The sequence below is a fragment of the Hippocampus comes genome, unplaced genomic scaffold (assembly GCF_001891065.2).
Source record: "Hippocampus comes isolate QL1 unplaced genomic scaffold, H_comes_QL1_v1.1 scaffold177, whole genome shotgun sequence".
Classification (NCBI taxonomy): Eukaryota; Metazoa; Chordata; class Actinopteri; order Syngnathiformes; family Syngnathidae; genus Hippocampus; species Hippocampus comes.
The window spans coordinates 602,252-619,535 of NW_017806158.1; the positions used below are offsets into that span (position 1 = coordinate 602,252).

At 42.0% G+C, this 17,284-nt stretch overlaps 2 protein-coding genes across 3 annotated transcripts in view; one reads left to right on the forward strand and one right to left on the reverse strand.

Moving 5' to 3' along the window:
* umodl1 (uromodulin-like 1) overlaps positions 1-7,522 on the reverse strand; it is a 33,432-nt gene extending 25,910 nt beyond the window's left edge. Inside the window, exons 1-8 of the mRNA XM_019895096.1 lie at positions 7,275-7,522; positions 5,598-5,840; positions 5,303-5,461; positions 3,655-3,779; positions 3,393-3,579; positions 1,725-1,865; positions 1,148-1,381; positions 775-1,060 (exon numbers count right to left, since the gene is read on the reverse strand). Coding sequence (XP_019750655.1) covers positions 775-1,060; positions 1,148-1,381; positions 1,725-1,865; positions 3,393-3,579; positions 3,655-3,779; positions 5,303-5,461; positions 5,598-5,840; positions 7,275-7,338 — 1,439 coding nt within the window. The 5' untranslated portion in view covers positions 7,339-7,522. The remainder of the gene's footprint in view (positions 1-774; positions 1,061-1,147; positions 1,382-1,724; positions 1,866-3,392; positions 3,580-3,654; positions 3,780-5,302; positions 5,462-5,597; positions 5,841-7,274) is intronic.
* Positions 7,523-8,311: 789 nt separating this feature from the next.
* Positions 8,312-14,723, forward strand: zbtb21 (zinc finger and BTB domain containing 21). Of its 2 annotated transcripts, XM_019895282.1 has the most exons (3): positions 8,312-8,582; positions 9,014-9,154; positions 10,450-14,723. In XM_019895282.1, exon 3 carries the CDS (start codon positions 10,452-10,454, stop codon positions 13,494-13,496), a length of 3,045 nt encoding a protein of 1,014 aa, XP_019750841.1. In that variant the 5' UTR covers positions 8,312-8,582; positions 9,014-9,154; positions 10,450-10,451; the 3' UTR covers positions 13,497-14,723. The 2 variants fall into 2 exon arrangements, with proteins under 2 accessions (XP_019750841.1, XP_019750840.1); XM_019895281.1 differs by lacking the exon at positions 9,014-9,154 and having other exon boundaries at positions 8,314-8,582.
* Positions 14,724-17,284: the final 2,561 nt, after the last annotated feature.

Consider the following 17,284-nt stretch of genomic DNA (forward strand, 5'->3'; position numbering starts at 1 on the left):
TGCTCTGTTCGGTTGTCGCTCCCAGAAAAATGGTTTAGTTCGCCTTTCGCTGTCAAGGAGGAGAAAATCTGAAAGTGACTTCCTGTTAGGGTTGTATTTATTGAATTGGCTGCTGGCTATTTTTATAAAAAAAAAAAAAAAAAAAAAAATAGAACTCCCTGTGTCTCCATGTTGTCATCTTATTACTTTTCAGAAGGCCAACATTTCCGTGTTTAAAAACCTTTTTGGTTTGGTGAAATATTCAAATTTTGTGAAATGCTGGAATTTTTGTGTGTGTGTCACTCTGCCATAATCTTCAACACTGAAACAAATAAAGCCTTGAAATATTTAACTTTGTGTGTAGTCAACTAACATATGCACACAAATGTCACTTTTTTAAAACAAACTATCGAAATTAATGGACTTTCTTTGATATTCTATTTTTTTTGGGGGGGGGGGCACCTACCTGTACTTAGTAGTGAACGTTTTTACATAATTGATGGGTAGGCTGGCATTTAAGAGACCCTTGTATCCAATCAATTCAAGTCAATTTACCATAAACTGCCAGTCAGTCCAGATTTGACTACTTCCGTTTAGTATTATTGTGTTGGAGTGTACTGAAATAAAGTAAGCTAATTAAAAAAAAAAAGAAAAGAAAAAAAAACTAGACATACTATCCCCCCATCCTCTAGCAAAAAAAAAAAACAACAAAAAAAAACACATAGACACAATGATATTAGAGACCCTTGTAATCGTCAGACATTGGTCAACACCAAAACAAATCATATAATAAACAATTCAGGTTTGTATGAACGGTCCTCACCAGTTTTGACTGCAATATAAAGAATATCTCCATGGCTTTCATTTGTGTGGAGTTTAACAGTGACATTGTAGAGCACCCCCGGCTGCAGTTCCCTCAGTTCCGTCGTGGTCTGTTCAGTTGTCCACATACTAATAACCTCTGAGCCCTCACTAAGAACCACCAAGTAACTCTGGTTGGCTGAGATTAAGCTGGACCAGTACACACAAAAAGAAGTGCCAGTGATGTTGGCAGCCTGTAATCTGCTGATGCTGGGGGAAGCTGGAAAAGGGCAGAGAGTGAAAGAGAGCACAATTAAGACTCCTAAACCAGAGAATTGACAGAATGAGATAATAATATCTTTCATACACATCGAAGTTGTTGTCAGAGTCAGAGGCAGCCCATCGGTTGAGAAAGTAGGTCCGTACGTTGTACTTTGAAAGACGATGCTTGCGTTCAAAGGAGACATAGTCATGTTTTCAGCTAATTCGTTGAAGCTAACCACGGTGCTGTTGCGTTCAGTCTGAGGTGAGGTTATATTGATTGGGAAAGGGCAACATTGTGGGGCCTCTGTAGTGGCAGGCATGGGGATGGCATTTGGCACTAAAAAACAAGAATATAGTGAGTGATGAAGAATTACAACAATTAATGTAGACAAGAGGACAGTATGCAGTTATATACAGTATACAGTACCATACCATGCGAAAGTGATGCCACCTGACCATTTTCAAAATAATTTTGATTTTTTTTTATGACTAGCAGCAGCTCACCAGTAAGGACTTATGATGCCACAAATTCTAAATTTATTTCCACAAACCAGTGTTGGTGCATGAGCAACAACAACTTTAAATTCTTTTGCCAGTTTCCACAGTTTTGAGAAACATTGCTTTAACTAAAAAGTTGTTTCACTAAAAGTGTAGTCCGTAATAACCACGGTCATGCTAACCTGCACAATGAGTTCCGGGATTGCTGGGGTCAACATCAATATATCCTGCATGGCAGACGCACTGGTAGGAGCCCACCGTGTTGTTACATTGTGCCAGTGGAGAGCACTGATGGAGAGCAGGATGTGCACACTCATTTACATCTACAAAGATGAAGAGACAGACATGAAAGGGTAATACTGACAATTACAATCACATTGAAAGACACTGCGACCCGCAATATAGCTAAGACCAAAATTATTCACGCCCTAGCTAAATTTTATTTATTTGTTTTATTTTTGCCACCTTATCACAGGACACATTGAGACAACCATTCACAGGCACAGTTTATTGACAGTTTAGAACAGAGGTCGGCAACCTGCGGCTCAAGAGCCCAATGCGGCTCTTTAGCGCCACCCTAGTGGCTCCCTGCAGCGTTTTCAAAAATGTTTGAAAATTGAAAAAGATCGGGGACGGAAATATATTTTTTGTTTTAATGTGGTTTCTGTAAGAGGACAACAGACATGACACAAACATTCGTAACGTTTTCCTGTAAAAAATGTATAGAACACATATTAAATTTCAACATTTCTGTCAACGAGTATTTGCGTCATAGCCTGCGACACACGTTTCTATTAGCAGGGCAGGATGTAAGTCAGGAGGCTGTTGTAAAAAAATAAAATAAAATAAAACAGCGTCTCAGGTACAATTCACCGAGGGTGCTGGCAAAAAAATGGGAATCTGGAGGTCCGATCGAAGCATTTTTAAACAGTACACGTGAGCTACGAACGTTAACATGCTGCAAAAGTGTGTCCCATGCCTCGTTCATTTTAGGGGCCGTTATGGCTGTTGCTCATTATCGCATGCGTGTGTACGTGCGTGCGAATGCGCTCGGGTGTGCTAACGGGTCGATCGCGGGAGGTTGGTTGTCCGAAAAGTAGATCTTCGGTCAAAAAAGGTTGGGCACCCCTGCTCTCCAATTACACTGCAGGGGGAAAAAATATTTTAATCAAGAAGGCTCATTGTGTATTTGTAGCCAATTTAGTCATTTTGATAGTAGGCTAATATAGCTAATATCGATACATACAGCATGTGTTGCCTTCATTATAAGGCTTACATAAGGCTTTTATTTTTTTGCAACTCATAGATGTTTGTTTTTGGGCGGTTTTCCAATATGGCTCTTTCAACATTTTGGGTTGCCGACCCCTGGTTTAGAATCTTCACTTAACCCAACACCACCTGTACACATTTTGGAGCATGTTAGAGGAAACACAATCATTATTTTATAGACAAAAATGTCTAAATAACAAAGTCCTTCTATACTCTTTGAAACAGAAGCAAATGAATCGTCACCAAAATAACTTGATTTCCATTCTGGTATGTGTTTGTTGAGGTGGCTACTACTGCATTCATAATACGTATGGCTGTCTGACTTGTGAGCAATCTGTGTATGTGGGGGAGGGGGAATATGTGTGACTAACTCGGGTGTTATTTTCTGCCATCGCAGGAAACATCGCACAGAAGACGGTCGCTCGAATAGAAGCGGTGGGAGAAGGAAGCTGTGGTGCGACTGAGTCATTCTTTCCTGACCGCTATGTTCTGTACAAGTATCACACGCTACAAGAATGTCGCTTCTATGAAGGAACACAAGTCAAGTCATGAGTGGCCTTGCCTCTGCTTGTCCTCCTCACCTTCCACTGTCACGTCTGATACCTCCTGTACGTGTTTGAGAAGGAAATGCAGCTTTGATTTGATGTCGTGCAGTGAAAGAACAAAGCTGCATTCGAGCAGCAGCGACGTGCCAGTTCTGTACGGATGCACAGGCCTTGAGGCGAGGTAATAGAGTGAAAAATTAACAGACGCCAGCGCTCCGGTTACCTGTATGAAAATAAAGGAGCGAATGGAATATTAATCTTCGTACAATACAGGTTCGGAATGTCAGCTTTGTGGTACCATTGCTTGAAGTAATCTTGTATGGTTGAGAAGAGCTCCGTTGTTCATCAATTGTTGGTAATCTGTCTTCACCGTCACTGTCACATTGAAATGGTAGCCCCCATACTCAGTATAATTAGCTGATCCTGATAATTAAAGAACATTGTTGCCATCTTGAATAATTCAAATGGTACAAATAATAAAAAGCACAAAATAAGTTCACCATTTTATAGATTTGGCATCATAAAAAAAATCATGATCATGAATTATGATCATTGTGTAAAGTGACATTCCTTGTTTTTTTTCATTTCAAGAAATAGACGCATAAATTCATTCTAAAAACAGACTTGCATTCATGAGCCCCGACCTCCATCAAGCTTGTAACGTTAACAAAAGTGGAGGAAATGACATTTGCGGTGTGCGGTATTGTACACGTTTCTTTGATCACGTCGCTGCGAGGTGCAGGTTCGGGCAGTGTTTCCTAAGATTTAGTGAACCAAAGCACTCAACAAACTCAACACATCACCCAAGAAATATCACTAAAACAATATTGTACTGGAATAATGACAATCTTGTCTCAATTTACTCACAAATGGACTTGTGCAGTGTGAATTGTTGAACACAAAGCTGATTGGTAGACTGCAAATTTCCCCAGTGTGGGACAAATAAAGGTTATCTTATCTTATCTTATATGCTCGCAGAATGCCATGATTGATTCTGTTGTATGAATGGCAACAGGTGAATACTATAAATAGTTTTATTGAAACTTCCGTCATCTAATCCAAGCTCATCTATGGAAGGGAATTTCACTATTCGGCTTTGAGCTATATGTCACTGGCGTCAAAAGATTTCCAATGATAGATTTCGGACAAACAAAGTGAAATTGGATGATTTCCCACAGCAGCCTTTTGATCTCTTGTGGCACACTAGGGTTGCCATGGGATCCTGGTTTAGAATTACACACGCACACACACACACACACACACGCACACACACACACACACACACACACACACACACACACACACACACACACACACACACACACACACACACCTCCACACACGCCACATCCTCATTTTAGCCTCATATGTGATGTTTTTCATTTGTGCCTTTGGCACAACTTAACCTTTTAATTATCCAAGATAACACTTTGTCCGTTTGGTAAATATTCACTCTTCTTTCCCAGTTTAGGAGGAGAGGAGATATTGATCAACAGTTGCTCACAAGACCAACACGTTCCATTTTTGTCATAAACACAATTATGGGAAGTCTTCCTTAAAAGTTTTTGCTGTGGAAACCAATGCGATGACAAGGACAACACCAGGGATGACAAAAATACTGGACACTCTGTTCTAAAGTACTGTCGTCGTATATTTGCAGTACCTGTGTAAAAAGTAATGAAAAGTAGAATTAGGCTACTGATTCAACTCTTAAAAAAAAAAAAGTTGTCAGAAATGTAAGTGAAACGTCCAAACATTTTTACTCTACAATACTTTTGATGACTTGCACATTTTTGAAGGAAAAAAAACAAGGATACTAACTTACTGGACAATACTTTTGATAACTTTCTTATCTTGAGAACAACAATTTGATAATAAAGTTGTATCCAATCTAATCTAATTTGCACATTTTTGAAGAAAAAAAAAGGATACGAAAGGATACTAACTTGTAATGTTACTGCAGAGAAAATGATCTGATCTCTCACAGCACTTTTGCCAGTTTGGACAATCTATGTCCCAGTCGCAGTCATTAACACTGGAATTAGATCTGTCCGTTGTTGTGCACGATCCAGGTTTGGTCATAAATTCCTCACTCCGGTTTAAAGCTCCATGAAAAGAAAAATCACAAATCACATAGTATTAGCATCAGGATATTTATAGCAGTGAAGTGCTGTTGTTGTATGCAAGATGTAGACACCAAAAAAACACCAAAAGGCCAATTTGGCCAATTTGCACACTTACACAGGGCACAGTAGCTTCCCACTTGTATATAACCATGGCAACATCTGGTCACCTGCTCCGTCAGCATCCTGTACTCATTCTGATGAACTATTCTGAAAAGTGTCACTGGACATGCCGTCCAAAAGAGCCAGCCACCACAACTCTTGGTCACAGTATACGGAAGCCTTCGTAACACCAGGGAACTCACAATGCGGGTCTCGTTGTAAATACACAGATGGTATCCAGATGCAGATAGGGTTTGTCCTATCAAATAAAGTACATCTTCCTTAATCATGACATTTGTTGGTTGATTAAGAAGTTATTATTATACACAGTTATCTCTAGATACCTTTTCATCTTGGTAATATAGACAATATTTTTTCAGTCATACCTTCATATGCTGTTATTTTCCATGTGTAGAGAACTGGGAGGGTAAATATCATCCAAATAGACAACATCCAGCCCATGTTTTAAAAAAAATATTATTACCGGTACAAACATATAATTAACAGCGGCATTGGAAATGCCCGGTCCCCATTAGGATTATACCAATTGACTGTTTGGATGTACTGTACTCAAAGCCTAAATCCTATGTGGTTCTAGCTCCACACCCTCCACCCATCCCCCAGCCCTGGTTGTATCACCGATCCCTAATGGCTCACAGAAAAATAGCAGCTGGCAAGTGGTGGATTTATTTTTGTAGTTCTATTATTCACTGTACTGAATTAATTAATTCAAGCGTTCACAACATTTCCTTTGTGAAATGCAGAATATATTACACTCACAACACATGTGGAGCAATATGCTTTGTTTTTTTTTCTAATGGGACCAGGCCCAGTAAAAGAATTGTGAAGTACGTTTTTTCAGTACTTTTTTTTAAAGACAATTGTAATGTAGGAAATGTGAGCTATGTAAACATGTTTCTATCGCCATGGGAGATATGGATGAGAAGGGAGATGCGGAGTCCCCAAAGATGTGGTTTCCACGCAGGTAACCATGGCAGTACTTGTTATACTGCAAATACTATGACACCGGTGTCAGCAATTAATGTCTTGCGAGAAGGAATAAAATAACACTTTCTCATACATTACATTGATTCTAATTTGATAAAAGATTCTGTCATAACAATAAACATTTGGATTTCCTCACACAAATTACTCTTTAATGTTTCAGTGGATAGTTTTCATTCTGAATGTAATGATGAACATCATTATTTGCATTTATAGTAACACGGTGAAAAAAAAATGTGCCAGATTAGGTTTGCCGCTATCATCCGGTTGGTTATGACACACTACATTTAGAAGCAGGGGAGTGTGTGGGAGGCGAAATGATTCAAGAAGGGGTAAAATTAGGCTGCTTTATGAGGCATCTTATAAATCACAAGTGCCCTGAATAGTTTTCTTTTATCCATCTGATGTGAAGAACATAAAATCAACACTTCGCAGTGGTGCAATCTGTGCCACGCCTAATTGCGTCACACAATGGTTGCCAAGTCATGTTGCTTACTGTTTATTACAGGAAAAGGTCTGTGGGCAAGATAAACAGGGCACCTGGTCCCCATTGAATGCTATGACACAAGCCAACTGAAACTGCTGGCGTGACTTCCATTAACTCAAGTTACTAAATACCTTAAGTTGAATTGATGTTGAGTGAAGGCAAATGCAATACTGTATGCCCCTCCATTTGCCGTCACCTTACCGTGGTGGAGGGGTTTGCGTGTCCCAATGATTCTAGGAGCTAAATTGTCTGGGCCTTTAGGCATCCTGGCAGGGGCACCAATGCCAAACAGGTCCTAAGTGAGGGACCAAAGCACGGCTTAGAGACCCCTAATGATGATTGAGAAATTTGGAACACGTTTTCCCTTGCCCAGATGCAGGTCACCAGGGCCCCTCTTTGGAACCAGGCCCGGAGGCGGGGCTCACTGGCTAGCGCCTGGTGGCCGGGCTTGCACCTGTGGTGCCCGGAAAGGCAACGTGGGTCCCCCGTCCCATGGGCTCACCACCTGTAAGAGGGGCGGGTGCCCTGTGAGCTGGGTGGCGGCAAAAGTTGGCGTACCTTGGCGGTCCGATTCCGGAATACAGAAACCAACTCCAGGGACATGGAATATCACCTCTGTGAAAAGGAAAGAACCTGAGCTGGCGTGCGAGGCCGAGAAGTTCCAAATAGATATGGTCGGGCTCGCCTGCGGATACGGCTGTTACCACCAATGTCAGAGTTTGGGCCGCATTGCTGGCAGTAAGTCGGGTTTGTTTCCAGTGAAAGTCGGACTCCGCCAAGGCAGGATGCCCTTTGTCACCGATTCTGTTCATAACCTTTGTAGAGAGTAAGTACATCTAGGTGTAGCCGAGGCATTGAGGGAGTCCGCTTTGGTGGCCTCAGTATTGCATCTCTGCTTTTTGCAGATGATGTGGTAATGATGGCTTCTTCAAGCCGTGATCTCCAACTCTCACTTGAGCAGTTCGCAGCTTAGTGTGAAGCGGTTAGGATGAAAATCAGCACTTCCAAATCAGAGACGATAGTCTCATAAAGAGAATCGCGAAGACAGTTTCAAAAAGTCGAGAAAAAAAGTCTATATGATATTTAATATACAGTATCTCCTTCAAATGAAGGCACAATATGCTTGCATGGTCTGAGTAATCACATGAGAGCAAAACTGACATGACATAATTAACATTTTTGCAAACAAGTATGGGACACAAACAAATACATCTCTCCTCGCAACAGTGCTTATAAAAAAATAGCGCGTGTGCTCCGTTTAACTGAAAAATAGTGTGATACCCCTTTAAATTTGTTCTAACGTCAGTCCTCTTTTGGTCCCGCCTTAGAAATCTTCTAACCAATCCAAGCGCGATGCACGTGACGAGCTTTCATTGCAATGACCTCATCCCTGGTGTGGGATGACGTCAAATTCAAGATGGATGGAATCACGACCAGTACGCAGAAATCGACACAACACTGAATAAAGTCCAGGTTGTTTGGATGAAAAAACTTAATCACGAGGGCCGGGTAAGCGAAAAATTCTATTTTAAGTTGGCTAAATACGGAATTGAACATGACTGCTGGAGTAGCATTTACTGGGAGCTTTTTTTTTCCCTTCCCCCCCTGACGTAACTCAAAGGGGCAGTTATGCTGTTGTTAAACCCGAGCAGCTACAACCTGTTTAGCTTAGAGCTGCGTCTCGTCTTAGCGTTCTTTTTTATTAAAAAAAATAATAGTCAGTATTAAACGGCACTGCTCTCATTGGAGGCGTAGCGGATTTATTAATATTGTGCTGCTACCGAGAGTGCATTAAACTGAGTCCATAACGCGCCCAACTTTTCCTCCCCGACTCGACACCACATTTTCGCTAAACGACCGAGCAGGAATGGCTGAGCGCGGCGCCATTCACATTCCGCCTCATAAATCACTAACATGCTGCCACTCTTTTCATGCCAAAGTGCTCTTTTTTTTCGTGGAAGAAGTAAAGTGTCATGCGGGAGTGCGCCACGTCTCACGGGTGATCTAATACCATCAGCGGTACTGGACTTCCTCGTCGAAAAAGGGGAAAAAAACCCGACACGAGTGATTCGTTATTTGGGGTGAGGTTAGCTGTTTAGTTAGTAGTTTTACACGGATGAATGAAGACAGACTGGATCTTAAAATCACGTGTCCAAGTTGGGAACAGCAATAATTAACCTAATTAACTGTCATGCTTACGGTATTTGTATACCTCTGTGTGAGATAAGAAGGAGGTTATTAGAGCGGAGTGCTTGAAATTTTTCTTTTACTTCTGTGGTAAGATACTGCATGTAGAACACGATGTCTGGTAATTGTTCGAACCTAATATGAAATTAAAAAATACTGTACACAAACATGAATATGAAAACATTTTGCAAAGAGGTGCCATTTTACTGAGAATAAGAGGAGGCTGTCTGTCTGTGTTACCGTCATCAACTTGCATCGGAAATTCGAATAATAAATTAATATATTCTGTGCAACTCCGTTTAATGTGGTTGATCACTTTTGCTTCACAGTTCTGTGGTTCTGGGTTTGAATTTTGGTTCAGACCTTCTTTTGAGACATTGCGTGTTCTCCGCATGCTTGCGTGGGTTTTCAACTGGGATTTCTCCTCCCACGTTCAAAAATGTGTCTGATAGGTTCATTTAAAACGAAGGTGTTGATAGGGGTGAGTGTTAATGGTCTTTTGTCTCTATGTGCCCTGCGATTGATTGGTGACACTCCAGGGTGGTACCCAAAATCAGCTGGGATAGGCTCTGTCACACCGTGACCCTCGTGAGGACAAGCACGCGAATATTCTATTTACAGGATACAATTATTAAAACATATAAATGTACAGAACATTGACAGAAATCATTGCATTATGTCTCAAACATCTGAGAATCACTACCATGGAAATGTTATTTTTTTTAGGTTCATATTTTATTTGCTAATGTTTGTGTATTTGCGTTATTTTAATAGTCTAAAGACTGTTATTTGTTGTTTTTTTTTAAACTGATCAGTTAGGCGCATCTTCGCACATCTTAGTAAAATTGACTTGAGTAATGAAAATTAATTCATGCTGAAATTTAGTGGTTCACACGGTGCCAATAGCTCACTTTATGCGGCCTGTTCATGCTGGGATTCAGCTGCTTGTTCCCCGATCACTGTTAAACCTCGCGGACACCGAATGTTTGTTATTGCTCTGGTGTGTCTATTTTGCCTTAACAGGCATCGCCTAACACTATTAAAAGTGCTAATATAATATAGCGAGTACTATATCTGAAGGCGAAAAAAAATCTTGGACCATCAAGTATAATAATTATATAACAATCACATTTGAATGTTCAGTCCCTCACCTAACCTTTTCTTGTCCTCTTCTTGTTTCACCTTTTAGCAATGGAGAGCCTAGTGCACTACAGTTATCCTGCCCATGCCCTCTCGGTGCTGGGGCTCCTCAATGATCAGCGGCTGCAGGGCCACATGTGTGATGTGGTGCTAGTTGTGGCAGATCAACGATACCAAGCCCATAAAAGTGTTTTGGCTGCCAGTAGTGAATATTTCCAGTCCCTCTTTACCAGGATAGACACGTCATCGAAGGTTGTAAACCTGGACTTCTGTGAGCCTGATGCTTTTGAGATTGTGCTGAATTACATTTACTCCTCTTCGCTCTTTGTGGACAAAGACAGTCTTTCAGCCATCCAAGAGCTGGGCTACACCTTGGGAATCCCCTTTCTCACCAATATAGTTTCCACAAGGCCACATGCTTCATATTGTGTGTCTAGAAAAAGACTGTCCTATACAGAAGGGGACGATAATGATGTCCAGACAAGGAGTGTCATTGTGTGCCGTGTCCGGAACGACACATCCCAACCCTCTTCTCCAAACTGTCCACCAAAACCATCAGAAAGACCGTCATCTCTTGTCACAACCGAATTGGCTCAACCTCCATCAGAACTTAACTCCTGTGACTCAGTCAGAAACTCTGAAGCAAACACGAGTAAATCACCTGAACAGACTGAATCTTCTGGAAGGAGGTCCAGCCATCATCCATATGCATCCATTTTAAAAGGGAATCCACCATACATCTCTTCTATTAGGCCCCAGCTGAAAACATCTGCATCATTCAACGATGCAGAAGTACAGCATAGCAGGATGCCGTCTTGCTCAGACCAGCACATGAAACAGGATTCAGGGGAGCAGGAGCCTCGCTACAGCACCAAAGTGTCCTTTCAGGGTCAGGCCTCTGAGCTGAGCCAGACTATTGACCGGAGTGGGCCGCTCATAAAAAGCTTACTTCGAAGATCGTTATCCATGGACAGCCCTATTCCGGTCTTCTCACCTACACTGGAGCTCAAGGAGCTGCAAAATCACGAACAGTCTGTCGTGAAATTGGCATCAAAGGCATCAGATCCCGAAATATCAGCTCACAATGGTAATTTAAGAACCTCCCCCATTATTCTCAAGTCAAAACACCACACCAGATGTGATGAACAAACTCAGGTAGAAAGAGAGCACAGTGTGAAAGTGGAGCCCAGCAGTCCACTCGCAGACCCTTTGGACATTATTCGAATCACAGTTGGGGAAGCTTTGCCAGTCAATCTTAAAGACTTGCAAACAAATTACGAACAGTGTTCCAAGGCTAGCTTAATTCCTTTCGGGAAACGGAGGGAAAGGCCAGACAACAGACGGTATCCATTCAAGAAGAACAAAATATTGAAGGAACACAGCGTCTCCTCAGAAGAGAACAGGTCAGAAATGGTGTCTCGCAGCACCAGCGACGATAATGAGAACAATGACAAGTTGCCTCCGAACAAGATTTTTACATGCTGGAACTGCTTCAAGGTTTTCAGGTCCAGCGCCGGACTACACCGACACATAAATATGTACCACAACCCGGAAAAGCCGTACGCCTGCGACATCTGCCACAAGCGCTTTCATACTAACTTCAAAGTGTGGACACACTGTCAAACTCAGCATGGTGTCCTGCAGAATCCAGCCTCATCTTCCAGCTCGCCGGTGATGGACGATAGATTCCAAAAGAAGCTGATCGACATGGTGCGAGAGCGAGAAATCAAGAAAGCTTTGCTCTGGAAGCTGAAGAGGAATAAACAAGCTTTGCAGTCTTCCACCCTCTGCAAAAAGCGAGCAAGGTCCAACTTTGTGTGTCCCTATTGCGGGAAAGTGTTTGTGTTTCAGTCTCAGTACAGGCAGCATTTACGGACACATCCTGCAGAAAAAGCCGACAAGGACGATGCAGGGGAGAACACCCTCTTCCAGGAACAGGATGCGGTGATTCACCAGAAGGATTCCGATGCTGCCGTTTACGCCTGTAGACTCTGCAATATGAAGTTGCCTTCACTCATCGAGCAAGGTGATCACGAGAGGGGCTGTCGGCATTCCACCGTGTGCCCGTACTGCGGCCTCCGATTCTCCAGTCCAACAGTCAAGAAAGACCACGAGGTGCACTGCAAGTACAAGAAACTGACGTGCCTGGAATGCATGAGAACCTTCAAGTCCTCCTTCAGCATCTGGCGCCACCAGGTGGAGGTGCACAACAACAACGTGATTAATATTAAGGAGCAGATGAATTTGAGGCTGGAAGAGCACAACGAAGGAATGTCTGAAATGTTCATAGAGGAGCGGTACACCGGTGAATCTCTTGCACGAGAGAGAAATATTTACAATGATTCCTCGGGCACGCCTATGTATGATTCCGAAGACTCTTCATCCTATGTGCCCGAGGACCTAAGCATGGGCCATCATGGGAGACTCGTGGTCAAAGAAGAGCCACTGGAAGAGTCTGTGAGCGAGCGGGAGGAAACGGAGAGCAGCCAAACCGGACTGGAAGAACCCGGCGTGTGGCCTTGTGAGAAATGTGGAAGTCTTTTCTACTCTCGCAAAGACCTGGAGCGTCACCAGGAGCTCCTGTGCCACATCAAGCCCTTCATCTGTCACATCTGCAACAAAGCCTTCAGGACCAACTTCCGCCTTTGGAGCCACTTTCAGTCACACATGTCGAGCACAAGTGAACACGGAGCCAAAGAGACGGACGGGCACCCCCCACCCCTTTCCCCCTCCCCACCCATGACCTCTCAAAACTCTGAACGGCCCTCTCCGCAGGCCTCCTCGCTCAACCAAGCAACGCCAGTCGAGGCTGCCGCGGCCGACGGGTCCAGCAGCCCCGAGGCTTCCGTGTCATTGGTAAACAACAGTAAAATCCAAGCTCAGCCTGAGCAACAGCCGAGCACCCACAGCCCCGTGTCGAGGTCCAACAGCGTGGAGAATTCAGGCGGGGCTCAGGATGCAGAAACCCTCTTCTACCACGCACCATCTCTCTCTGCCCTGACCTTCAAGAGGCAGTACATGTGCAAACTCTGTCACAGGACCTTCAAGACGGCTTTCAGTCTATGGAGCCATGAGCAAAGTCACGGCCACGTGTAAGCATCCGGCAGGTTCTCGCAGCGCATTTCATACTCGATAATCAAAACCGCAACCAAGCCCGCAAAAGGCAGACTTTGAATGTTACAGCTTACCCCGCTTGCCTCCAGTGTACAATTTTAAGGACGCCGCGTTGAATCGGGTGTAAACAGACAAGAGTACTCGGGCCACACTAAAAAACGAAAGAAAAATAGTCCAGTAAAGATTTTATTTTCCCCAAGATTTTTTTTTCTTTTGTAAATAAATGAAGTGAATGTCAAAATTCCCAAACAAACACGCAAAAGTCTGAGAGAAGCAACTGCTGTGCCTTTCTCTCGAAGGACCTGCCATATCCTCCTCTTGTTATATGCTAAAAACATTCCTGGTAAGATGATCAAACAAAATAGGCGATTTCAGGCTAGTTTTTTTCCCCCTTCGGAAAGGGGATAAATTATTAAACTGCTCAGACTGCTGAGGTGTTGACACGCTCAAACATTGACTATTTAACCCTTTCATGCACCAATAATGATAACTTGTAACCTGATAACATGATAAGCTGTCCCATGTCATAACCGCGGTCCCTGAAAGAAGAGTTTATCTTCCCAAGATCCTCAAGAGTTCTCAGTCTTTGTACAATTCTTGTATTATGACCTCATTCTCATACAGTTGCGATTTTTTTTTCTTTTACCATCACATTCATTTTAAATTCTTGCTTTTTTTTTTTTGTTCATATTTTTTTCTTTTCAGTGTGACCCTAATACTCTGTATAAACATGAATGTGCAAACGAGTGCTAGATACTTTTTGGTTTCGGAAATGAATTCTTTTCATTCCAAAATGGTCTGCTTCAATTTATCGTAGTTGCCTAATTATATTTACATGTACGTGTGGGTGTTTTAAGAGAGGAAGAAATCGAGGTGTGACTTGAGCTGTACCACACGTGACTTCAACGAACAAGGAGAAGGGTATGATTACATGCACCGTTTTCCGAGTAAATGCTTTTATCTGCTGCAGTTGGATTATGAATTAGTGCTTTTGCTGTTGCATCGGAATTGTTTCTTGGTGTGATGAACCTTAAAGATTTTTCAAGTCTCATGCACTTTTTTTTTTTAATTTTGCCTTATCATAGTGACCATTGTACAGTTGTGTCTTTAGGACTGATGCATGCGCCTAATTGCGATTCACTTTCTTCACACGCGAATTGGTTGTGTTAATTTTCTCATGTACAAACCGCAGTACTTTGACGTAAAAAGCATATATCACAACATAGTACAGTATGCATACGATCAAAACATCTCAGGTTGTTCAGACATTTCAGAACACTGATAAAGGATGAAGCCAGGTTACAGTCACTGCTAATTTATCTTCTGAAGTATTAATGGGGTGATTAAGATACATTTTGTACCATTTCAGTGGGTGTGATTTTGTATGTTGTACACATAAGGGTTCATTTTCCTCATGGCGAGTGGCATAGACAGAAGGAAAAAGTGAAGTGATGTGTTTGTGTTCCTGTACTTTGCAGAGTATTTGAATCGGAAGCTAACGCATTTGTACATTACAATTAAACTTTTTGGGTTTTTTGCCGCTTAACGGGTCATCTTGGTCAGTAATTCACAAGGCCCTAAAGTTATAGGTTCACTCGGTCCAGGTAGCCTTGAGGAATGTAGTGAACATCCCTTTCACTGTGTCATCGGTGGTGGATAAGCGTTGTTTGTCGTCATCATTGGATAAATGAGGCAAAACTAACTTTAAAGTGCTTTAAGAACAACGCTTGATAAACTCAACCCATTAACTGTTTCAAATAATTCCCTACTTAATACGATCCTAAAAATGAGTACTAAATGAATCAACTTCAGACGCGCAGGCTCAGTTTCTTTATACAATCGAAATGACTGAAGTTCATTTTTCAGCAAAGTGTCATATCTCATCAGTGGATGTGCACTAAAGTTGCATACCTTAGCGATATTAGAGCATCTCACACTGTTCCGGACCTTGGCTTTTCTCGTCATCTACTACACTTGAATTAATAGCAAGAAATATCCATCCATTTTTAACACCGCTTCATCCTGAACCGGGTTGCAGGGAGTTGCTGGAGCCTTACCCCAGCTGACTTCGCGCAGAAGGTAGACTACCCTCTTGAACTGGTCGCCAGTCAGTCGCGGGGCACATATAGAGACAGACAACCATTCACACACGCAATCACAACGTCACTGAGTGGGAACCGATACCACGCTGCCTGCACACCAGTCAGGCGAGTGTACTGGGACTAGCAAGAAATGCTATTTGAAAAGAAGTGAACATTCCCGTTTGACACCAGTATTAGAGAATTGTACAATCCAACATGTAGACAGTGGCCTTCATATTCGAATATGATTGGTTTATGCAACCAACAACATATTCAACAACATTCAGTGGCGTGATGACTTCACTCAGGTGGTAAAGCTGCGGTACGTGGAGGTAGAATTGTTTATTCTCATGGGGTATGTGTTCCTGCTTCGTGAAGAGTCAACGTTTGATTGTGGCCTAGGTGTTTCAGTGTGTATTATTGTACCCGTACATACTTGTACCTTTGCTTTGGCTTTCTCCTAAAAATGGAGAAATATGTAGAAATTAGTCGTGATACATTTGGGGAGCTGCTGAATTCAAAAAGCGTCTCCGTGGCAACACAGGCTTTGTTGTGGTAGATTCTTTTGACATTGCATTGATAATAGGTCAATATCACTATTGAGTGCTTTTGGTGTCCTCATCAGAATGACTATCATCATGAAGCAGTAGCAGAATAAATGAAACCGTGAGGTCTTAGTATAAGTGGTCAAACATTTGCCCACGTACCAATACAAGGATGTCACTTAAAATACATTTTCTTCATTTTATTGGAATTTTTTTTTTCCATGGAATATACACTTTTGGACACCCGCAGTGGCTCCTCTTGTTTTATGTTGAGAGGGAAGAAATTTCATCTGTGCTGTATCTTACACATACAGCATATTTGACAATAAAGTTGTATCCAATCCAATTTTTTTGGCATGTCCCAAATACTGCTCTGCTGACTACAATGTGTGTGATAAGTGGTTAAATGATTACAAAATGTTTTACATGGTTTTATTGTCAACAAGTTACTTTATGAAAAGACATTTTGATCATGCGAATATCCTATTTTCATGATCCCATTGAATATGAAATTGCGATCAATGTGGGGTAACTGCCCCTATAAAAGGCTTTACAGCAACTACTACCTGTATTTTTTTATTATCATCATTGAAGGCTGAAACTGTATGTATGACGCCTAATTTATGTCATAACGTGTCGTTGGATCTCAATCCGCTGTGTCAGTGAAATCTCAACTTCCTTCAGAAATTCGAACCACATTTGTGAAACAGTCCAGTCAGCTTGTTAACCAAATGATGTTGCTGAGTGTGAAGGTTCACCACGTGCTCATAAAATACCAACATTAGCCAAAAATAAAATATCCACCCTGTCAGCAAGTTCACATCTTGCCGTTTGCCATCACGTTGTCTGCTTGCAGTTAATTAAAAAAAAAAAAAGTGATAGTTTGACAAGTATTCATTTCTAACAGCGTAACATTTTCATGTAGCGAATGTGAAGTTCAATGGAAAATCTCACATTTTGGGGGGTGAAATGTGAAGTCTCAAAAGCACCTTATGGTGATATTGACACAATAGTGCTCTTAAATTCTTTGTGAGAAACACTTTCTGTACTGTTCTCTGGAATTATTAGGATTGTGTATATGGATGTGTTTCTGAAGTTTTGTACCAGTTTTGTCAGTTAAGAAACTTTTTAGTACACCCGTGCT